At 36.6% G+C, this 24,817-nt stretch overlaps 1 protein-coding gene across 8 annotated transcripts in view; it reads right to left on the bottom strand.

The window, feature by feature from the left end:
* The window catches only part of shroom2a (shroom family member 2a), an 89,261-nt gene that overhangs the window by 17,952 nt on the left and 46,492 nt on the right, over positions 1-24,817 (bottom strand). For 2 of the 8 annotated variants that reach the window (XM_054790836.1, XM_054790835.1), the window contains exons 3-5: positions 19,359-19,507; positions 2,179-2,280; positions 11-28 (exon numbers count right to left, since the gene is read on the bottom strand). In XM_054790836.1, the coding sequence (XP_054646811.1) occupies positions 11-28; positions 2,179-2,280; positions 19,359-19,507 (269 nt within the window). Of the gene's footprint in view, positions 1-10; positions 29-2,178; positions 2,281-7,437; positions 10,081-19,358; positions 19,508-24,817 lie in introns of those variants that run through there. The other 6 variants (XM_054790840.1, XM_054790837.1, XM_054790838.1 and 3 more) reach the window with 6 other exon arrangements.

Below are 24,817 nucleotides of genomic sequence, written 5' to 3'. Positions count from 1 at the left end.
AAGAACGTACCCTTTAACCTGGTTCTTTCTGCCATGCGTGTCAGGAAAAAGGTCAACAACCACAACATAAGTCAGTATAAGACATGAAATGACAGCTTCATGCATACTCTACTGTACATGAGAAATGAAACTAATAATAATTCACTCTCTGTCATGCTGAGCAAAGAAGGCTTTATAGTATGTCAGGGGTGTCCAAAGTGCGGCCCGCGGCTGTTATTTATTGTACAGTAATAATAATAATAATGGATTCGATTTTATAGCACTTTTCAAGCTACCCAAAGCGCTTCACATTGAAGTGAAGCCATTATTCATTCACTCCTCAGTCACACACTAGTGGTGGTAATCTACATCTGTATCCACAGCTGCCCTGGGTTTGTCTGGGGGAAACGTTTTATTATTGGCCCATGACACATTCTACAAATATAATTTAATAAGAAAACTAAAAAAAATGAAAAAATGGAAAAATCAATAGTCAGAGTTTAAAGAGAAAAGTTTCATGATAATAATGTAGTTTTATGAGGAAAAATAATGTCATCTTAGTAGCATAAAGTTGAAATATGAAATTAAGACTTCTTTTTAAAGTTGTACTATTATGAAAAGCTAACAAAACAACAAATAAAGGTTTTTTTTATTAGATTACGGAAAAAGTCACGATGTTGAGAATAAAGTCAAAATATGAGAATAAAGTCATAATTATGAGAAGAAAATTTACAAGAAGAAAGTTGAAATTGTTGGAAAATAAAAAAAAACAAGAGAAAAAAAAACAGCTGTCATTTTACAAGAATAAAGCCAAAATATTAAGAGAAAAAAAGTCATATTGCAATGAGAAAAAAGTTGTAATTCGACAAGAATAAACTCGTAATATTATGAGGACAAATAATGTCATGTTAGTCGCAAAGAGTTGAAATTAAAAAAAAAATGCATAATTTTTTAAAAGTTGTAATATGAGAAACAAAACAAAATAAACTTGTCATTTTGGAAAAGTAGGCTGGGGAAAAAGTTATACTATTATGTGAACAAAGTAAAAATATTATGGGAAGAAAATTATTTGAGAGGAAAGTTGAAATAATTGGAACATTTCAAATAAAAAGAAAAACACATCAAAAATGGGGGGAAAAAAGACCAAAGTTTTCATGAACACTCAAAATGTCATTTTTGTAGCATACAGTTGAACTATCATGTACAGTATACAGTTGAATATCAATATCGAATATGAATATCAAAGAAGGACGTTGTTTTAAAGTCAAAAACAAAACAACAAAGTTGTAATTTTTGGAAAATTCCATTACGGAAAAAGTTATGTTACGAGAATAAAGTAAAAATATTATGGGAATAAAGTAATAATTGCAAAAAGAACATTTACATTAAGAAAGTTGATCTAGATGGAAAATTAAAAAAGAAATTTAAAAAAACAGCTGTAATTTTAGAATAAGAAAAAGTCCAAATATTAAATGTCATACAAAGATGTAATTTTTCGAGAATAACCTTGTTTATACTATGAGGAAGAATAATGCCATTTTTTTAGCAAAGAGTTGAAATATTAAAGAAAAAAAATATATATAAAAAAAGTGGTAATATGAGAAACAAAACAGAATAATCAAATAGTGATTTTTTGAAAATTAGAGAAAAGTTAGAAAAAGAAGAAAATTACAAACTGAAGAAAATTAGAAAAAGTTATAACATGGGAATTAAATCATAATATTAAGAGAAGATCATTTAAGAAGACTTAAAGTTGATTTAAAAAAGTTGAAATATTTGGAAAATAAATAAAAAAAAATAAAACAAAAATGGGGAAAAAAAGGAGCAGAGTGAAGTTGATACTAATAATAGGCTTTTTCACTTATATCACTAACTTTTTTCTTGAAATATATGTAACTTCATAGCATATCTGCATGTGTTGCTTTACAAAGTATCAAAGTGGCAAAGTCGCATCCTTTCATTTTCACTACATGGCCCTCGCTGGAAGAAGTTTGGACACCCCTGCTTTACATGTTGCTATTGAAGGGACAGATAAATGCAGATAAGTGCAGATAAATAGTCTTACAAATGACAGATGATGAATGTGGTTACAGGCCCAGGGGTGGGGGTCACACAAACAAAGGAGATGGGTGGGTGGTTTAATGCAACTGACAAAAATGAGGGTTAGCGACTACGATGGTTCCACAGAACTAACCGTACCTCATGGAACTTCGCAAAATCTTGGTAAGGAAGCTTCTGGCCACATGCACGTCATTCTCTGAGGGCATTTTGTGAGCTACAATATCCACCATTTTCACATTCCTGGGCAGCAATGGAAGGAACACACACACAAACTAAGACATGGGCAACAATTGTGCATTTTCCTGCTCATCTGCAAACTATGGGGCGACATAGGCATAATGTGGTCAAGAAGTACGAATGTAGTGTGTTAGAGCGCCCTCTGCTGCCCCAACCAGCTGCTGACATGACATTCACGCCATGAAAGATGTATAACACCCCCCCCCCCCCCCCCCCCCCCCCCCCCCCCCCCCCCATGTTGATAGGACATGCTTTTTACTTTGAGCAGGACTTGGAGACCACACCATATGGTCCGCAGGGGAACACGAGCCCAGCGTGGGGGCAATGGGGGGGTTGGGGATGGGGGCTTAAGAGACGGGAGTTGTTGGTCTGCCTTTCTATCCTGTCCACCAGGACAAACACCAAAAACCTTTAACAGGAAGTAGTTACTCTCATGTGGAATCCATATCTTTACAAAACTTGATATGAAGGATGTTTGAGGTAAAATGTTTGGAAGCCATGTAGAACATATTGCATATCCGTGATTAGACCGCTCCACAAGGTTTGACACAAACTGAAATTTACGAAAAAACATGTAATTTTTACAATAGGAAATAATCATGGTCGACTTTAAGACTTTTTTAATAATGCAATTTAAGACCCGTTTCACACCCGCACCGGCAAAAAAGTATAAAAGACATGAAGGAAAATGGGCTAGCTCTGGGGTGTCCAAAGTGTTGCCCGTGGCTGTTTTTCGACATTCTAAAGACTTTTTACATTCTAAAGAATTTTACAAGAAATCTTAAAAAAAAAAAAAAAAAAAGGCCAAATCAGCAGTAATTTTAAAAACATTATGAGGAAAAAGTGTCATTTTAATAGAATAAAAGTTGAAATATTGTCAACATGCCACCAATAATATATATTTTGGGAATATTATATTAGGGGAAAGAAAATCTACAAGAAAGCTGAAATATTTGGAAAACTATGTTATATTTTATATACCACAGCAGAAATGGTAAAAGCTGCAGAAATTTTACGATAATAAACTTAGAATATTATGAGAAAAAATGTTAATTAACGGAGAAAAATTGTAATATGAGAAACATAACAAAAACAAAGTTATCATTTTTGGAAAAAAGTTATAATATTAAGAGAATAAAGTAATCATATTACAAGAAAAAAATTTACTAAGATTTTTTTTAAGTCATAACATTATGAAAAACAAAATGAAGTTGTAATTTTTGGCAAATCAAGTTGCAGAAAAAGTTATAAAGTTATGAGAATAAAGTCAAAATATGGGAATAAAGTCATAACTACAACAAAAACATTTACAAGAAGAATAGAATAGTTGGAAAATGATATATATAAAAAACAACAGCAGAAATTTTACTTGAATAAATTCTTATTATTAGGAAAAATAATGTCATCTAATAACAGTTATTTTTTCCCCAAGCTAACATACAGTTGAAATATATATTAAAAAAAAGTAATAAGTAATAATATTATCAAAAAACAAATAGAGTTGTAATTTTTGGGAAACTAGGTTGGGGAAAAAGTTATAAAGTTACGCAAAAGTTAAAATATGGGAATAAAATCATAATTACAAAAAAGAAAATTCAAATAGGAAAATTAAAAAAACGCAGAAAAGATATTATTAAATATAAAGAAACAATATTTAAAAAAACAAACAAAACAAATGAAGTTGTAATTTTTGGAAAATTAGTTTGGGAAAAAAGTTCTAATGTTATGGGAATAAAGTCATATTTACCAGAAGAAATTTTACAAATCTAAAATTGAACAACAAATGCGATTATTCTCATAATATTTTGACTTTACCATTGTAACCAGGGTTTATGCTACATGTAATTGATTGTGGCGCCCGCCACTACGAAATAAAAGTGGCATATTGACCACAATTACTTTGAAAACAATTTAAAATATCATACGAATGTTTCCATGCTCTTTATTTTGAAAAACATGAACCGGAATCGATTGTCTGCATTGTCGGCACTTGCTCACGTCGCCGCACTAGCGTCTTGTGTTGACTTTCACTGTGTTCCTTCTTATCGTGCAAATAAAAAATAGTTCGCAAAATGTGTAATCAAGAGACGACAGCTTGTCGCATGCTAAGCCTATATATGCCAGCGAGTGTGACCGCTCACGTTTCAATCTCATTTGACTTTCTGGCGTCTTTTACCCATTTGCACTGCTTCTCTGGCAGTAGCTAGCTAGATGATGGGCGAGCTAGAAGAACTTTTAAAAAGACTCTGCAGATAAAAATCCAATGAATCCATTCCAGACACCCAAAAAATATGAACAAAAACTACGTTTTGTAGGGAATAATTGTAGTTTTACATGCCGCAAAAATTTGAAATGGAGTGGAACCTCGGTTAGCAATACGCTCCACGTTACTTTTCAGATTACGTCAAAAATGTACGCCTCTGTTTAGCGTACAACATGGTGCACGTCTTGTCACAAGGCTCTGCTTTTTTTTTCTTTCTTTCTTTTTTTTTTTTTTAAATCAAGGCTGCAAAATAAGCCACCATGGAGGCAAAGAAAGTTGCAAGTGGCAGCACTTTGATAAAGAAGGTGAGAAAGAGTAATGAATTCAAGAAATCACTCATAGCAAAACAGGAAGGTGGTGTCTGTGTTGATCTCGCTGCCCCATCGCCGTCTTTGCCAACAATCATGTCTTCAGTAAAGGTAAAAGTAACCTTAAAGGTACACTTCTTCCTTTCACTCCTCATTTCTACTGTATGCATTTCCAATTGTTTTCTGTAAAAGTATAATCGTGGAAATACAAAAAAATGTGTTTTGTGTTAACATTGACAAGATTATTGGATGAGTTGAAACTGAGTACGTTTCGTTTTGAGCCGATTCTCAAATAGAAATATTAATACTTCCGATACTTGAGTCATTTGAAGTAATGTTTTGTCTGAAACGTCTGTCTGTTGAAACGTTGACCGATCGTAAACGAAACCACGTGTGAATTGTGAATAAAGTTTTCAGTCTTAAAGTACTTCTTAATAATTAATCATTTATTTTCCTTATTTTATTTTTTTATTGTTTAAAATACCATTTTTGCATGTTTTATATGATTTTGTTCTCTAATTTCTTCTGTTGTTTTATAGCAGCTTGGCTATGTTGTGAATCACCCCAGCTACCTCAGTATACTTCAGGGTTTAAAATAAATACAACAAATATGAATGATTAAATTCATGTATTAAAATTAATCATGTATTTATTCATAAATTAATTTGATGTCTTGTATTCTTTATGCTATGATATGAAATACACTACTTTGTCAAATTTTACCAGACACATTAGGTGAATTTGCAAAGTAAAATGAATGATTAAATTATTATTTTATTTAAATTAATAATTGGCAACCAGTCCAGGGTGACCCTGCCTCTCACCCAAAGTTAGCTGGGATAGGCTCCAGCATACCCCCGTGACCCTGGTGAGGATAAGCAGCATAGAAGATGGGTGGATGGATGAAATACACTACTTTTTAAAATTTACCGACCAAATTCATTATTATTAATTTTATTTTTGAATTATTATTTTATTATTATTATTTCACATCCCTACTACTGTACACACCAATATTCTACGCATACAAAGGAGGCATATTTAAAATAGCATAAAAATAGTAAGGCATCAAAACTTGAGTATCACTTGAGGATCTCATTACCTTTTGTTCATCAAAATACACTCAACAAAAATATAAATGCAACACTTTTGTTTTTGTTCCCATTTTTATGAGATTAACTCAAAGATCTAAAATTTATATTTCAACTCTATGCTACTGAAATAACATTATTTTCACTCATAATATTATGAGTTTATTCTCGTAAAATTGCAACCTTTTTTGTTAGAATAGACATTTATTTTAATATTTTGACTTTACCCTCATAAAATTAAAGCTGCTTTTTCCATTTCTGCCATTTTTTTTTCCTTGTAATTTATTCCCATAATATTGAAACTTTTTATGCAACCAAATTTTCCAAATACAACTTTGTTGTTTTGTTTGTTTTTCATAATATTATGACTTTTTGTCATTAGATTTAAACTTTTTTCTCTGAACATTTTGACTTAATTCTTGTGAAATGACTGCATATTTTTCTATTTTTGCTGTTGCTGTTTTTTTAGTTTTCTTATTATTTTTTTCTTATTATATATATATATATATATATATATATATATATATATATATATATATATATATATTATTTATAAATATATTATATTTTTAGAATGTGCTGTGGGCCAGTAAAAAGAAACCCAGCCACGGGCTTCATTTTGGACACTAATACAGTACGTCCTCTTAATTGCAGAAGCAGCCTTTTAGCTTGCCGGTGACTCTTCTTAGCTTGTTTAGCATTAGCATCAACACGTGGGGGTGGCTAGTTTTTAGAGAGGGGGGCCAACGGTCAAACTTTGTGATGGTCAAGAATTTGGGACAAAGCTTTTTCTCTCATTGGAGAGCCATGAGGTCAGGAGGTCCTGCCCTTGCGGTCATCTCGTCCAAAGGCCTTCAACGATTCAATGCCAAAAAAAGTCCCCTCATTCCCAAAAAAGCGGTGGATGACCTGATTAACGGCCACCGGTACATGATTTCATCATCTGGGTTGGAATACGGGAGGATTCCACAAGGAAACGTCATCGTGGATTAAGAGTTAAAAGCCCGTTTAAGGAGACAAAGAAAAACAGCAACATGAAGCTCCGTCCTCCTCCGGGTTGTCGTTTCTGGGGCGCTCGCGGGCAGCCACACATGGCGCCGCCTATTGGTATGCAAATGAAGGTGGTTTTTATTAGGCCTATCGTCAGGGCTACAGCTGGGCTGGCACAGATATGCTAGGGAAGTCAATCAGTTGAGGCTCGCAAGGGGGGCAGGGGAAGAAACTGTTTCCAGAGAGGTCGGTTAAGACCTCCGTCTCACCCTTGTTGAAAAATACATTCCCTAATGATGCCAAATGTGTTAATATTCACAGATATAAGCCCTTCCCCCTCGTAATAAGTAGATTCATTTTGGTTTGACAGGCTAAGTCTGGTTGATCGTGGCTTAACCTAAATTGACACTCGGGAGACAATCAAGTATTGGGGTCATAAACATGATATATTTTAAGACAAAAAAGCTGCAGGTGGATCGGAAGACAAAGACCAAAAGTTTTGACTCACCAACCATCTGGCAGGACGACACAAACGGACACCCAAAGTTATCCCCAAAAGACACATATGTGAAGACTGCAGCACCTTAGCTCACAAAGTGGCGTGGCCGCCACAATGTTCCGGGGAGACGACGCATCCACAAGGACCACTGAGCATCGTGGATCAAGTCCACCGCCAACAAACACACCCGGAACCCAAAATCCTCAACGTGGGACTGCTGGAGCCAAGTTGCGCTGGCCAAATGACTTCGCAAGAGAAGGGGAGACTTCCTTTGGGATTAAGGAGAGGTTTTTTTTTTTTTTAAGGAGGTGGAAGAGTGCACAGAGAAGGAAAAGGGGGGTTATTGTCAGGGCCAGACCCCCAACGTGGCTCTTCTCATTGGTCCAAAGCAGCTAATATGCTAATGAAGGGGAAGAAATGCCAGACTCCTCTTTTAGCGTCTCCCCTGTTGTGAGGCGGATGTGCATTTCTCCCATCGCTATGGCAACAGGTTGATTGAGGGTAATGAGCTTTGAAACACGGAGGGTACACACAAAAAAATGAGCTCCGAACAAACCCAATTGATTGTTTTAAACACAAAATGTCACTGTGGTTAAAAAAACTAAACAAAAGAAAGTCACATTTGGAGTCCGTGGACCAGAGACTAGGCAGATAACAATAGCTAGCTAGCGAGCTGCCACCAGAGAAACAGAGGAGCCACGTAAAATTTGTAAACAAAAATTGTAGAATAGTCAGACTTCAATGCGAGCCAAGCATGAGCGATCACACAAGCTGCCATTGATAGGCTTAAGACTGTGACAAGCTGTCGTCAATTGACTACACATTACACAGACTATTTTTAACTCTTGCCATAATAAGGGACGTCCACGGTCAGCTCAATACGGAACACGTAGTAGTAGTAGTTGAAAAATTCACTCGCAATGTCTCATACTTTAATCGCAGTATAGGGGTCACAGCCCTGCCCTAGTCACCTTTACACGCCTATTACCCAATGTAGCAGACATAAGAGAAACCAGATAAGATATAGAAAACCTGTTTACGACCTCATTAGAGCCCTGTAGACCTGAAATAACAACCCTATAATCACCGTTACACTGCTTTCACCCATATATTAGACATAAAGAGGGGAAAAAAAGACATAAGACATAGAAAACCTGTTTACGACCTCCTAAATACGCTGTAACATTAGAGCCCTCTAGACATGAAATAACACCCCTATAGTCACCTTTAACCGCCACCCAATAGAGTAAAACATTAAAAAAAGAAACACATAAGAAATAGAAAACCTGTTACAACCTCCTAAATACACTTTTTAACATTATTAGAATGGCGTCAGGGGTTCAGAGTTTAGTTCTAGCTTTTAGTTTTACCGTAGCTTGTTTACATCTGCAACAGTAGCCCGTATTGTTGTTGTTATGTTATGTTATTATTGTGCCTGTTGTGAGATCATTCAAATCAGCTTTAAAAGCCTGTTGTTCCGTCTATCAAGTCTGGTGCTTGCGTGTCTCACCCAACATTACAGTAAGATTACTGACACCTAGTGACCAGTGTAAAATACTACATATCATCACAATGTCTTTGAGTGTGTCTTCTGAATGCCTTATATTTGTATTTTACTTCATTTAGACATTTTTATGGTTGAAAATGGTTCATTTAGGCAAAACAATATGTTAAATTTGCTTAAATATGCATTTTTTAACTAATAGGCCATATTCAAGTACGAAACAGTATGATTTATTAATTTTTGAAAAAACGTGGTCGAGTGAAGCCACAAATTTCGAAGTGAAAAGTGGCAAGGGATTGCTGTACACAAGGGGTCACCAACGTTTTTCCTTGTGAGAGCTACGTTTACAAAATGAAAATGACCAAGAGCTACTCATTTTTGTAACATTTATTTTCAGAGCTTATTTTAAACCCAAACAAAGTGAATATGCTTGTTTTACCAGAACATTAACAAAATGCTGGTGTCCACAACTCACATTTTGTATTTCAGAATGCATTTCTTTCTACTGTTCTTTCATTATTAACTGAAAACCTGAATGAAAAGCAGGCTTGCGGGCACCTCATGTGGTCGTGGGGGGCTACCTGGTACCCGCGGGCACCACGTTGGTGACCCCTGCTGTACACGGTCGCCCTTTTAAGAATACATTTATTTATTTACAATTATCCATCCATACATTTTCTATGCTGCTTCTCCTCATTAGGGTCGCGGGGGCATGCTGGAGCCTATTTCAGCTGAGACTTCAGGCGAGAGGCGGGGTACACCCTGGACTAGTCACCAGCCAATGGCAGGGCACATATAGACAAACAACCACTCACATTCATACCTATGGACAATTTAGAGTCGCCAATTAAACCTACATGCATGTTTTTGGAATGTGGGAGGAAACCGCAGTACCCGGAGAAAACCCACACACACATGGGGAGAACATGCAAACTCCACACAGAAATGCCCAGCGGAGATTCGAACCCAGATCTCCTGACTGTGTGGCTTGTGTGTGCTAACCACTCAGACACCGTGCGGCCCTTACAATTACAATTATATAATAATATATTTAATACATAATATTCATTTAATGGTTTTTTAGAATATATTTATTTATATACATTTAGAGTTTAAATATTCAAGATATTCAAAATTAATAAACAAATTTTAAATGTTTTTTTTAAATCGCAATATTATGGGCCACAAACAAATAAAAAAATTAGGTAGGGGAAAAGTTATAATAGTGTTGGAATAAAGTCATTATACTACAGGAAGAAAATGTACACAGAGAAATATTTTGGGGAAAGAAAAAAAAACCAGACCAGTTTATACTAATAATACAGTAACAAAGCTGAGATGCAGTTTTTTCGTGAAATAGTTTATGAAAGAGTTTATACTCTTAGCAAAAAGTATGTACATGTGTTGCTTTACAAAATATCAAAGTGGCAAAGTTGCATCCTAATGATACAATACACCTGTGTCGATTGAGAAATGTGCTATTGTAGACAGCAGTGTTGGTTCATTAGGACACTAAATATGTCCAGCTTGGAGCTTGGAGCTGCTGCGTCATCCTCTGACTAAATACACACGTATGATTTTCAGTCTATTATTTGCATTCATTTGTGAATACAAAAATGAAGTTTTGGTGTTAAAATACTGCTGTTTGATGCATTTCTACACACTGGGATGCGTCCAGGTCTAGTGTCACGTATTAAAAGTGTCTTCTTCCGGAACATTTTTATACTTATTAAACAGGTATAGTTTTATTGTATCCATATACTTAAAAAATGTAGACTTATTTCAGCTTGTGTAGCTTTAGTTTGTCTCCTTGTAGGTGTAAACATTGCCCCCTCCCTCTGGCTTCGTCATCTTCTCTTGTGAATTGAATGTTGTTTGAAGCGCTGCCGTGACACTCCATGGAGACTGGTGTTTAAGTATCGAAACATGCTACCGTTTGATTTTACGTGAATCTGTGCGTATATCGGATCGCTGCCTATAAGAGGCTGCCCACACGGGAACAGGAACAAATCGTTCAAACACTGAAACAAAACAATGTTTCCCACAGGAAATCATGTAAATCCAATTATCGGCCAGACAGGCTGAGGCTGCACCCACAGGTGAGTGGGTCCGCCTGGGGGACCTCACAATAGCCTTCTTCAGCAGCGCCGACATTCAAGGCAGACATGTTTTGAGGCAAAAGCTATGAACCGTGAGCGCTGTGTCAAGGCCAGCGCACATTCCTGGGCCGCGCGCCATGCTAACCATCAAGCGACTGGCTGCTCATGCTGACCCCCGGCCTACAAACACCTGGAACACTCTCATCTGGAGGGGGTTGACAGTCCTAAAGTCATCCCTGTCAGCACCTGTTATTACAACTCAAGTTACTTCATGCGTAGCAAAGGAAGAGGAGAATGCAGTGGAAAAACACCTCAAAATGTTTATTTGACGTGAACACCTGTTCTAGAGAATAACCTACACCAGCGGTGTCCAAACTTTTTCCACATACTGAAAAATGAAAGGGTGTAATGGCCATAAGACGTTATATACAGTATTTCAAGAAAAAAAAGCACCTCAGCTTTGTCATATCGGTGAAAATGCCTACTGTTAATATCAACTGTTTTAATTTAAAATTTTCAAATAATTTAACCTCAAATTAACCTTAAATTTTGTCTTGTAACATTTTTACTTTATTCCCATATCATAAGTTTTTCCCCAACCTAATTTTCCAAAAATTACAACCTTAATTTGTTTTGTTTGTTTCTCATAATATTGCCACATTAATAATGTCTTTTTTCTTTTTACTTTGCCTTGTAATTTTTTTTCAAACTTTTTCACTAACCTAATTTTTCCAAACTGACAACTGTATCTTGTTTGTTTCTCATAATACTACCACTTTTAAAAAATAAAATTTTTTTTCACTAATATTTCAACTCAATGCTACAAAATGATGTCGTTTTTCCTCATATTATGTGTTTACTCATAAAACTGAGACTTTTTTTCCTGTTCAGGAAATTAAAGCTATTTTTCCATTTCTGCAATTTTTTTTCACGGATTTATGACTTAATTACCGTAATTTGACTTTATCTCGTAACATAACTTTTAACACAACCTAATTTTCCAAAATGACAACTTTGTTTGATGTTTTCTTTTTCATCATTTTACAACTTTAAAATACCCTAATATTGATATCTTAGATATTGTTAGATTCCAATGGTTTTCCCATTTCTGCCATTTTTTCCCCACGTAATTATGTCTATTACCGTAATATTTTGACTTTAGTCTCGTAACATAACTTTTTTTGCAACCTCATTTTACAAAACTTTGGGGTTTTTTTATACTATTATGGCCTTTTCCCTGTAAAATAACATTTTTATCGTTCGATTTTAATATTTTGACTTTATTCCAATAATATTACTACTTTTCAACCAACCTAAGTCTCCTGTTGTGGTCGTGGCTACCAAACTAGCTAACCATGTAAGCTACTTGCTAACCACTTGTACTGTAAACGATAGAAGCTGACCGTGTAAGGAAAATATGACGACAGGAGCTATATGTTTTAACAAGGATACAAAAATGCTACAGCCGGACGGCGCCAGGATGAGGCATGATCAGAGGAGTGAAATACAGGTGAGTCACTTAATAATTTATTGTGTCCAACCTAGTAGGTTGATCATTAAAATAAAACAAAAATTGAACTTTGAGAGTGTTTAAACAAGCGAGAAATGTGAGAAAATGTTATTGCCTGTCTGAGAAAAGTGTATAAAGTGTATGGTGGGGGGTTTTACAGCCTTAAAACTTATACATGTCGCAGATTTCACTTATTGTGGAGTATTTTGAGAACCTATCCCCCATGATACACGAGTGAACACTGTATTTCATTTCTACGCTATTGAAATGAGATTATTCCTCATGATATTATGAGTCTACTTTCATAAAACTGCACCTTTTTCCCCCCGTAAGAATATAAATTTTTTCTCTTAATATTTTGACATTATTCATGTAAAATTACAGCAGTTTTTTCCCCATTTCAGCCATTTCTTTCCTTGTCATTATGACTTAATTACCGTATTTTGACTTTATCTAATGACATAACTTTTATTGCAATGTAATTTTCCAAAAATTACAATTCCAAAAATTGTGTTTGTTTTTCTTAATATTACGACTTTAAAAAAAAGGTCTTGCATAAATATTTCAAATTTATGCTACTAAAATGCCATTATTTTTCCTCATAATATTACATCATGATCTTGTAAAATTACAACTTTTTAGATTAAAAAAAAATTCTCTTAATATTTTGACTTTATTCTCCAAAAATTACAGATTTAAAAAGCATTTCTGCCATTTTTTCCTCGTAATTATGATTTTCTCATAACCTATAACTTTTTTTCGCAACCGAATTTTCTAACTACTTGTTTTTCATAATGACTTTTTTTCTTTAAAATTACAACTTTTTATCATTAGAGTAATTTTTTCTCTTTGTATTTTCTCTGATGATTTTTCAATTTCTGTTGGTTTTATATATATATATATATATATGTATAAAATCCAAATGTGCAAAATGCAAATTCTAGCAATTTTTCAACTGGTCTTAAAATTTTGATCAGGAGTTTGATCAGGAGCGTATACTCGTGATCAAAATCTTAAGACCAGTTGAAAAATTGCTAGAATTTGGATGGGCGTATATATGGGTGTGTGTGTGTGTGTATATATATATATATATATATATATATACACATACATTTCTATTTCTATATATTTAAAGTTTTGTTTTTAAATTATATTACTAGAATGTGCTGCGAGCAAATAAAGAAAAAAAACAGCTGTGGGCCGCAAATGGCCCCTGGGCCGCACTTTGGCCACCCCTGATATAGATGATATGCATGTATTAAAACAATACTCTAAAAGGCACGTACACTAACCGAGGTTCCACTGTACTTGGTCATGTGATTGGTTGGTAAAAAGCCTATTGTCTATGTTAGTGAATAATAATGTAATTACCTGTTTGACTAACCTTAATCACATCCACCGTCCTGGACAAGCGTATGCTTGGCCAAAAAAAAATAAAACAATTACGCCGACTTAAAAACAAACCGCTTCTTTCCGATTTGCACCCATTCTGCTGAACACGGGACCAAACTGACGGTGGACCGAGGGGCGGCCAGCTCTTCGCTGGAATGTCCTCAGCTGTGAACCAAACAATTTTAAGATCTCAATCTACTTAAGAGGCGGAATTCCAAACATGCTGCATTAGCTTATTAAGAACAAACTAAGAGCAGTAAATGTGTGCGTGTGTCCAGTAAGCTTTCCTAGGTAGAACTGGATTGCCGACACATTCTTTCTGCATTTCCACTGCAAAATCCTGTTTCGCCATCCTCCCGTTGTCGTTGCTGAGCTTTGATCGACCGACGGAGAATTGCCACTTGGCTGTAACAGAAGGAAGAAAACAAGAGACGTTGGGGTGGAGCACGGCACCAGAGGAGGATAAGATGGGAGTGACAACTGCACTTAAGTACAAATACCAGCAGGGGGAAACCGACCTCTGCAGACTCCATCTTGTAAAGACATTGTTTTAATGATTCCCTGACTGGGTTGGATAACTTGGAAACAACCAACCCCCAGGCAGGGAGTCCAAACTACGGGGGTCTGGCTAGCGGACAGTAAAAATCACTGGAGTGAGGAGATAAAACACTCAAGACATCATGGAAAAACAAAGCGGCAACACAACGCAGCTGACCAGCTGTAAATGATCTGACGGCGTTAACTTTACGCCTGTGTTGGCTATACTTTTATTGGGAGGGAGCAGGGGGCTGGGCAGGGCAGCGGACCGCAACACTGACATGCAGACAGGTGATGAATTATAAAACAACAGGGAGACATTTTTCCACTTTGATCCAATCCTGCAGAACTGTTTGCTTTTAATGCAGGGGGTGTCCAAACATTTTTCCAGTGAGGGACACATAGTGAAAAATGAAAGGATGCAACTTTGCCATTTTGATATTTTGTAAAGCAACATGTGTAGATATGCTAAGACGTAAAATATATTTCAAGAAAAAACTGCATCTCAGCTTTGTCATATAGGTGAAAAAGACTGTTATGAATATTAACTTCACTCTTTGCTTTCCCCCCGTTATTTCTGTTGTGTTTTTTTAAATTTTCCAAATATTTCAACTTTCTTCTGAAATGATCTTTGTAAATTTTCTTCTCATTGTATTTTGACTTTAGTCCCATATTATAACTTTTTCCTCAACCTAACTAACTTTTTGTTTTGTCTGTTTCTCATAATATTACAACTTAAAAGAAATAAAAAAAAAAACTTTAATATTTCAACTCTATGCTACTAAAATGACGCTATTTTTATTCATAATATTACGAGTTTATTCTTGTAAAACTGCAACTTTTTCTTGTTAGAATACAACTGTATTCTCATAACATTGTAACTTTTTCCACAAACTAATTATCCAAAAATTCCAACTTTGTAGTTTTGTTTGTTTTTCATAATATTACAACTTACAAAAATTTGTCTGTTTAATATGTCAACTTTATGCTACTAAAATTACCTTATTTTTCCTCTTAATATTACAATACTCTAATAAAATTAAGATTTTTTTCTTGTTAGAATACAAATTTTTTCTCTTAACATTTTGACTTTATTCTTGTAAAATTACTGCTATTTTTGCTTGTTTTTGTTCAAGAAAAACTGCACTTTTGGAATTTTACCCATAATTCACAATCCTTATATGAGACATGAACACACGTGTCTGTCTTTTTTTGTGCGTTCTAAAGATGTAAAAAAAAAAAACAGCTAAAAAAAGGCAACTAATTAATGCATGTAACAGGACACATGTATGCCACCTACAAAGCCCGCTATTAAAACACCTCCAAAAACATCCAACAAGGCTTTATCACATGCTGTGACCATGTAGTAACAGGCACATTCATGGTAACTTGTAATTGTTACAGTAGTTGGCCGTATTTTGGTCCTTTTAAGCATTAGCAACCGTGGGCCACAAATGTCCCCTGCGCGACACTTTGGACACCCCTGATTTAATATTACTACAGTCAATAATTATTTCACATTGTTTTCTGCATGTAAAACTAGAACTGTTCTCTGTAAAATGTATTTTTTACTCATATTTTTAGGTCTCTAGAAGGGTTTCATTGGTTTGACATTATTTCTTAAAAAATTGTTTCAGTTTTCCTACACCCCTGTGTTCATATGATTTGGTTTTCGCCTGAAATTTTTGCAAAAATGTTGCCTCGGTTTTCATACTGCTCAGTTTTTGTATGATTTGGTTTTCCTCCCAAATTCTTGCTTAAATTTTCCTCTGTTTTTGTACGGCCCTAGTGTTTCTCCAAAATTTTGGCAACATATTTGCCTTGGTTTTTGTAAGTCCCAGTTTTTGGCAAAATTGTTCACTAAAATTGTGCTTCGGTTTTTGTACACCCCAGTTTTTATAGAAAACAATTTTGGTCACAAATGTTGGCAACATTTTTTGTCTTGGTTTTGGTCTTGCCTCGGTTTTTGTCAAAAATTTTCTCTAAAACTGTGCCTCGGTTTTTGTAAGCCCCAGTTTGTGTATGATTCAGTTTGAGCCAAAAGTTTTTCCCCAAATTTTGCATTTGGTTTTCATACACCCTCATTTTCCTGTAATTGCATTTTCATAAAAAATAATTGCTAAAATTGTGCCTCGTTTTTTGGACTGCCCGGTTTTTGCATGATTCAGTTTTCCTCAAAAATTTTCACTAAAATTTTTGTAAGCCCCAGTTTTTGTATGGTTCAGGTTCAGTCAAAAATGTTCCCCAAAATTTTGCCTCCGTTTCCGTACTTCCCCATTTTCGTATGATTCTCACAAAAATTGTGCCTTGGTTTTTGTACGTCACAGTTGTATGATTTGGGTTATGTCAAAAAAACTCTCAAAAATGTTGCCTCAGTTATCGTACACACTAGTTTTCACAGGATTTGGGTTTTGTGGAAAATTTTTCCTCCACTCGAGTTTGTACACATCGTTTTTTGTCAAAGTTTCCCTAAAATTGTGCCTCGGTTTTCGGACCTCGTCATGGTATTCGTACAATATTGCACATGAGAAACTAGTCTGTACTGTATCGTTTCGCTAAATGCATTTTTTTTCTCATATTTTTGGGTGGATGAATTGGATTTACGTGATTTCCTAAAGGAAAAATTGCCTGAGTTTTCCTATGTTTTGGTTTTTGCCAACAGTTTTTTAAGGAGAAATATCTGAGATGATTGTGCATTCCTTATTAATGTACGTCACAAGTTTGGCTTGTATGCAGCAGCCAGCTTTAAACTAGTCTGATGCTTTGTCGAGGCATGCTTCACAGATGCGGAAATGCAAACCGCACCTTTTTGTTATTTGTAATCCTTGCCTTTTGTTGTCATTCCTCTTCTCCCTGGATGACGCTGTTACGCCGGCAATCTCAGTGTAGGCTCCTATCTGCTAACACAAGCTCCGCCCATTTGCTGTTTGCACGGAGGCCGCACCTGCAGACGTGAGCAGGTTCTGACACCTTTCTGTTCAACATGATCCCTCCCTGAGATCGCCAGAATGCAGTCTACCTCCAGAAGAAAAGGTGTTCCGCTCTCAGAGGAACACAATATTGTACAATGTAAGTATAAGTCACATCTGTCCACAAATGCATCATGAAAAGGAACAAAAACGTATGCAAGTCGCACTGGACTACAAGTGGCATCTATTTACAAATTCATTTCACTAAATTCAGAAATTCAGACTTTTAATAGGTGTCCTAAAATTGTGCCTTGGTTTTCGTAGGCCCCAGCTTTCATATGATTTGGGTTGCATCAAAAAATGTTACTTCAGTTTGTTTTTTTTGGTTTGGCGTTCATACGAATTGGTTTTTGACGGAAATTTAAGCTAAAATTTCACCTCGGTTTTTGTATTGCCCAATTTTCGTATGATTCGGTTTTCCTAAAATATTCTCACTTACACTTACTTCGTCCCAGCTTTTGTACAACACTGTTTTGGTTAAAAAAGTTTGGCAACATTTTTTGCATACCCCAGTTTGTTTAAAAATTTTTTGCTTTGTGCCTCAGTTTTTGTGTGCCCCGGTTTTTGTATGTTTCAGGTTGCACTGAAAATTTTCCCAAAATTTTGCTTCGGTTTTCGTACACCTACATTTGTGTATAATTCGATTTCCATTGAAAATTTTTGCAAAAAGGGGGCCTCGTTTTTCGTAAGCCCCAGGTTTTGTCAAAAATTCCCACTGAAATTGTGCCTTAGTTTTTGTAGGTTCCAGTTTGCGCATGATTTGGGATTTTTCAAAGAGTGTGGCTACTAAATAACCCGCCATGGTGCCAAAGAAAGTAGCGAGTGGCAGCAATTTGATGCAGAAGGTGAGAAACACTATTGAATTAAATCTGGCCAGTATGCACGGGAAGTCTGCATCAACAATAAGTTCCAACAATTCATTATTTAGAATGATTTCACGTTTTCTGCATGTAAAACTAGAATTATTTTATATAAAATGTATTTTTTGCTCATATTTGTAAGTGGCTGGAAGGGGTTAATTGGTTTTACATTATTTCCAACGGGAAAAAGTAAGTTTTGGTTTTGGTCAGACCTTTTGGAACAAACTGATGACGAAAAATGAGGTAGCACTCTGTCAGATATGAGTAAAAAGCCTATGTAGAGCCTCTTTAGTTATATGATATACAATAGGGAAAGAAAAGCAGACAGCTATGGGACGATGATGCGACCAGTGTTGGCATAAAACAGTGGTTCCCAATTATTTTCTGTCATGCTCCCACTTGGGGACAGAAATACCGAGTTGAAATACTATTGAGAAAACTGATAATATTGGGAACTTGTATCTATTCGTCTGTACTGTACAGACTGAACTCAAAGCTGAAACCAGCGAAATGCAACAAAATGGAGAGCAAGCGTATACAAGAGTCAAATTGCATGCTGAGTACGACAAATTCATACATGTTGGCAAGTCTACCCTAATATTGAAAGTCCTCCCTGCCTCTCACGCCCCTCCCCCAGGGGACCCGCCCCACCATTTGAGAAGCACTGGCATAAAAGAAGACACAAATACAATGAATGCCAAAGAGTGACTCACTCACATGATGAGCCACGGCCTTCATTGTCCATCAAGGCTCAGACTGTTGAGAAATATTTGCATAAACGTGCATGAAGCTGTATGCATGAGGTCACCCACAACCTGCCTTCCTGGGAATCTGTGTCACAAGACCTCGTGTTAACCGACCCGACCAAACAGGACAATCCAGCTCGCTCAGAAACTCCACAGTGACAAGCTGGAAATCCCACAGCGTGCGGGCTAATCGACATGCTAACAGCTACCAGGGAGCGTCGCCGTTGCCTGGTTTTGTTGGGAGATGTTGGCACGGCAACCCCCAAGGCTCTTGGCTAAGTGAGGGTGGGGCGGGGACGAGGATCCACCTTACCTTTTCACCATCAGACTGAGCGTCTTGTGGGAGCCTTTCACCAGGCAGATGGCCTCCTGCCTGAAACCGCTGAGGGGAATCTCGTTAATGTTGACCAGCTCATCTCCCGCCTGCAGGCCCACAGCCGCTGCCTTGCTGGCCTCCTCCACCTGTCGCAAAAGCACAGAACCAGACGTGACGATTGAATATGACATGCTTGCCAATCAGACCTTAACGCAAAAGATTTGACTGAGTAGACAGCACAAAACAACCAAAGATGTAATAGTGGTAAGGTGCAAACTGCTCATGCCAGTATTATTGGCGTTGATAACTTGACTGTAAATCAGTGTTTCTCCATGATTTTCTGTCAAGCCCCCCCAACAACGGTCAGCAGTCAAGGATGCCACTTTGATATTTTGGAAATATGTTAGGAAGTTATACAGTATATATAATCAAGAAAAAACTGCGTCTCAGCTTTGTGATATCGATGAAAAAGCCTATTACCAATATCAACTTTGGTTTTTCTCCATTTTTTTTTCAAAATATTTAAACTTACTTCTTAAATAATCTTAATAACTTTTTTCTGATAATGTTATGACTTTTGACTTTATACCCATAATATTGTAACTTTTTCCCCCAACCTAATTTTCCAAAAATTACTACTTTATTTAGTTTGCTTCTCATAAACGTTACAGCTGTACAAAAATAATGTATTTTTCTGTAATATTTAAACTTTACGCTACTAAAATGACATTTCTCCCATCCCCTCATAATATAATTAGTTTATTTTCGTAAAATTCAAACTTCTTTCTCGTTAGAATACGGCCTTTTTTCTCTTAATATTTTGACTTTATACTAAAATAACAGCTGTTTTATTTATTCATAATTTTTAACTATTTCAACTTTCTTCTTGTAAATTTTCTTCTCATAATATTATGACTTTATTTACATAATATTTGTACTTTAGTCCCATATTATAACTTTGTCCAGAGCCTAATTTCCCAAAAACAGCAACTTTGTTTTGTTTCCTAACATTAAGACTGTAAAAAGAAATGTATTTTTCTTTAATATTTCTTTATGCTTTTTCTTGTTAGAATACCAATTTTTTTCTCTTCAAAGGAAAACTGCACTTGTTTTAGAATTTTACCCATCATCCACAATCCTTATGGAAACATGTCTTTCACATGTCTTTCCCTTTTCTGTGTGTTCTAATGAGAAAAACAGTTAGCATGAGGGAGCTAACAATGCAAGTCATTACACAGGCCTGACTTGGTGGTGGAAATGTGGAGCTTCAGTATACAGTGCATGCAGTGTTACCATCGATGGAAAGGCTTTGTGTGTATGGCGAGGAGGACAATAAGCTATGAGATTGCATCACAGCGAACGAAGAATTTTTAGAACAAACCCTGCACTGATAGAAAACTTTTTCCACCTACCCAAAATAAACTGGAAAAGACGCCGCAGACCAGCTGGACCAGACGGACAACTCGTCCATCGAGTAAGTCACCACGATATTGCTTGTGATACATGGAGCTCATAGTACATGATATCATAACAGTCCATCTAGATGTGCATAAACAAAACATGGAATTTGGGCTAATATTTTACAGATAATTTGGTTGTCTATTCGTAGTTGTTCAAATGCTTGTTCTTGTATCCAAGTCAGTACAAATCGCAATATTTTGCAGTGTGCTTGCTACATCTCGGCAGTGGCATGAGGTGCTGCATCACTACGCCAGAAAAATAGTTCCTCGTGTTAGCTGCTACAATAACAATGTTACTGTAGCTTAGTTTACATACAGGTCCGTTATGTCAATTTTTTTGGCATTTTTTCTTAGGGCTTCATAGTCGAAATAGGTGTGTCCCGTTACATTCATTATTAACTCCCACATGTTGACTGTTTCTTAGCTGTTTTTCCTCTCTTTTGATCGCACAGAAAAGAGAAAGACGTGTGGTCATGTTTCAAATAAGTGTCACCCGCCCTGCTTAACACTGCCCGCAGAGAGGCCTTCGCAATGGGAGACGAGAGCGCTGACCACACAGCCAAAAGCCCGGACTGTCGACCGCGCAGTAGTGAGGTTTTACCAACGTACACTTTCGCAGCCTGACAGGCTGGCATCCGTTACATAAGGATTGTGGATGATGGGCAAAATTCCAAAAAAGCGCAGTTTTCGTTTAATATTTGGACTTTATTCTTGGAGAATTACAGCGGTTTTCCCATTTATGCCATTGCAACGTTTTTTTCCTCATTAGGCCACTCTGACATTGAAATAGACTCTAGTATCACATGTTTTGAGGGTGTATGCAGCAATCGTGTTTTGATCTGACAAATCTTAAGCCCCCCGGTCACACTAAGCACAAATCAAGCAGAACGAACTGCAATGAAAACCTTTCAAAATTCGGCCACATTTGGGAAAGGATTTGAATGCTGTTCAAACACTTATTAGGAATAGGATCTGGCACTTCAGGGGCTTCCTGGATTTCAGCCAGTGGTCAGTCTGACTACTTTTTTCTTGGCGGCATGACGTGATGTTAATTGGTGACAGTGGTGAGTGTCGCTTCAGCGGGCGTGTTGGCTTCAACCTCTTTTCAGCACCTCTGCGCTGTCCACGCTGGCGGCCACTGTTGGAGTTGGCTCTTTTTTTCCTTGGCGGTGATGTGAATGTGATGTGAATAAGGCAATGCTTAATAGTGACGCTTCAGTGGCAGCCTGCTGTTTTTTCCCCCAAATGTCATAAGAATGTTTGGAATGCAAGTGCAGTTAGAATATGTTTCGAAAGGCGTTCGATATTTTTCCCACTTCGAATCCACCTCGAAAGTTTTTAGCATGCTGAAAACATTTGGGCCGGCCACAAGAATGGGCCCTAATGTTTGGAAAGCACTCAGACGAAATCAGAATTTTTAGAATGCACTATGAATATCTAAGAATAAACCAAGAATTCTCATTCCAACGACATTCTGGCTCATTCCGCCTCTAGTGTGACTAGGGTTTAAAGTACGTTTCATCAATAGTAGAATTACTACAGCTTCTTCTTGGACATTAACCGTCGCAGCTGTTCAACTGTGATGAAAAAAAAAATCACCTGCCAAGTGATGAGTGACACCGGGAACACTGAGGTGGGCTGGACTTCATGGTTCATAGTGTGCGCAAAGCACTTAATCTGCACTTTCAATCCTGCCGCGCACACTGCCGCTTGCACATTATGTGTATTATTATTCATAGTAGCCATGCCATAACTCACAGTCTGACTGGCTTCTGGCTGCCCCCACGAGATAGCTTCTCTCTAAAGAAAAAATATTGCCGCGTTTTAATCTTGCGTGATCTGGTAATTTTACAAGAATAAAGTCCAAATATTATGGGAATAAAGGCATAATTACGACAAGAAAATTTATGAGAAGAAAAAAAAAAAACATCAGAAATGCAAAAAAAGCCGTTTTACAAGAATAAAGTCAAAATATTAAAAGAAAAAATAAGACTTTTATGATAATAAACTTTGATATAATTATAATGTATAATTATATATATATATATATATATATATATATATATGACAAAAATATGTTTTTATTCATAACATTTTAATATTATAAGAAAAAAAAAACTAAAGTTGTCATTTTCTGAAAATTTGGGTGAGGAAAAAGGTACAATGTTGGGAATAAAGTAATAATATTACCAGAAGAAAATCTACAAAGAAGAAAGTCGAAATATTTTGAAAATAGTTGAAAAAAATAGGAAAAATGGGAAAAAAGACCTAAGAGTGAAGTTGACATTGATAGGCTTTTTCACCTATATGACGAAGCTGAGAGGAATTTTTTTCTTGAAATTTATACAGTGTTCCCTCATTTATCGCAGGGGATAGGTTCCCAAAATAGCCCACAATTAGTGAAATCCACAAAGTAGATAACTTAATGTTTCTACAACTATTTTATACATTTTAAGGCTGTAAAACCGCTCACCAAACACTTTTCTCAGACAGGCATTAACATTTCCTCACACTCAAAAAAGTTCAAACCTTCCTTTGAATTTGAATGATCAACCTCCTAGTTTGATCATTCAAATTCAAAAAACTTTCATTCATTCAAAAAAAAAAGAAACACGGTGGAGCGAGGGAACATTGTATAACATCTTAGCATATCTCTACATGTGTTACTTTACAAAATATCGAAGGGACAAAATTGAGCCATCCTTTCATTTTTCACTATGGGGCTGGCTGTTTTTGGCCTTTAGGGGCAGGTCGGCCACGCATCTTTCAGGCTGTCAAACGCTTGACAAGAGCTGCAGCTGGAAAGCAAAAACAAAGTGGTTGCATGTTTGAAGGCGGACCCATGGGAAAACACTGACAAGTCCACTGGAGCTGACCAGGTGGGCCGAGGTTCAGCTGGCGCTACAAAACTCAGGGGAGTGTTCTTCTTTCAGGGAGGACAACGCCGTCTTTGCATTGAACCTCAGAGCCCTCGCTCAGCTCTGCGCTTGGGAAGTTAACACACCGGAGACGAGCTCTGCAGCTAATTATCACACAACCTGTGGGTGGGGGAGCGGGGGGATGACTTAACAACACAGGCATGTGTACGTTTACAGAACATTACGTGGTCTTAGTGTAAGGAACCTAAGCCCAGATAGCAGCCATTTCAGCTAAGGAGTTTTATGGAGGCTGGCTGTCTTCCCGACCTCAGCCCCATATGGTCATGTATTTTGTGGAGAGCCTGAATCGATGGCTGATACTCGTGCCTTACATTGCCAACTGCAAAACAGCACTTTGGATATATTTAGCTGTGGCACTAAAACATAAAATAAACATCTGGGCTTTTTGACAAGCACCAACGCAGTGCTTACATTATTCCAAGTTGGCCATTCTATATTTATGCAATGCTAAGAAAACAATGTAAAGTCTCTAAACTGTGGCTTTCTTCTGGTTTCTGTTGGGGAAAAAAAAAAGATATAAACAGCTGAGGGCCCTGTCACACCTTGACGATTTAGGCAGCACATGCCTGACGTGATCATTTTGATGGCATACGTTGAACTGCCGACAGTTTTTTTTAAAATTTTGGGCTTATACATAGCGTATTCATAACGAGGTCGACATAAACATGACGTATTAGTAACTTATATAGAACGTTTCTCTAACTTATAGACAACTTATATCAACAAATGCGTAGCGTGTTGCTGGTGTTCACAATTTATGCCCAACGCCTGTCACACCTTGACGATTTAGCCAGCTTACGCCAACGTATGAAAAAATTGGCCAATATGCTGGCGTACGTCCAATAAGTTATGGGTAAGTTTTGTATAAGTTAAGAGCACGCTGAAGCATGCCGGCATATGTCATAGTACGTCCAAGTCGTCCAAAAATTTTGTGCATGCACAAAACATTTCGACGTATGTCAATGTATGATTCATACGTCCCGCATCCGCGCGCAATAAGTTATGCGATTGTTGACGCCCGTTCACAAACGTTATTTGTAAGTTACACACAAGTCGT

Source organism: Dunckerocampus dactyliophorus, chromosome 10 (assembly GCF_027744805.1).
Source record: "Dunckerocampus dactyliophorus isolate RoL2022-P2 chromosome 10, RoL_Ddac_1.1, whole genome shotgun sequence".
NCBI lineage: Eukaryota > Metazoa > Chordata > Actinopteri > Syngnathiformes > Syngnathidae > Dunckerocampus > Dunckerocampus dactyliophorus.
The sequence above is the reverse complement of the archived record's forward strand: the minus strand, read 5'-3'. Positions and strand labels throughout refer to the sequence as shown.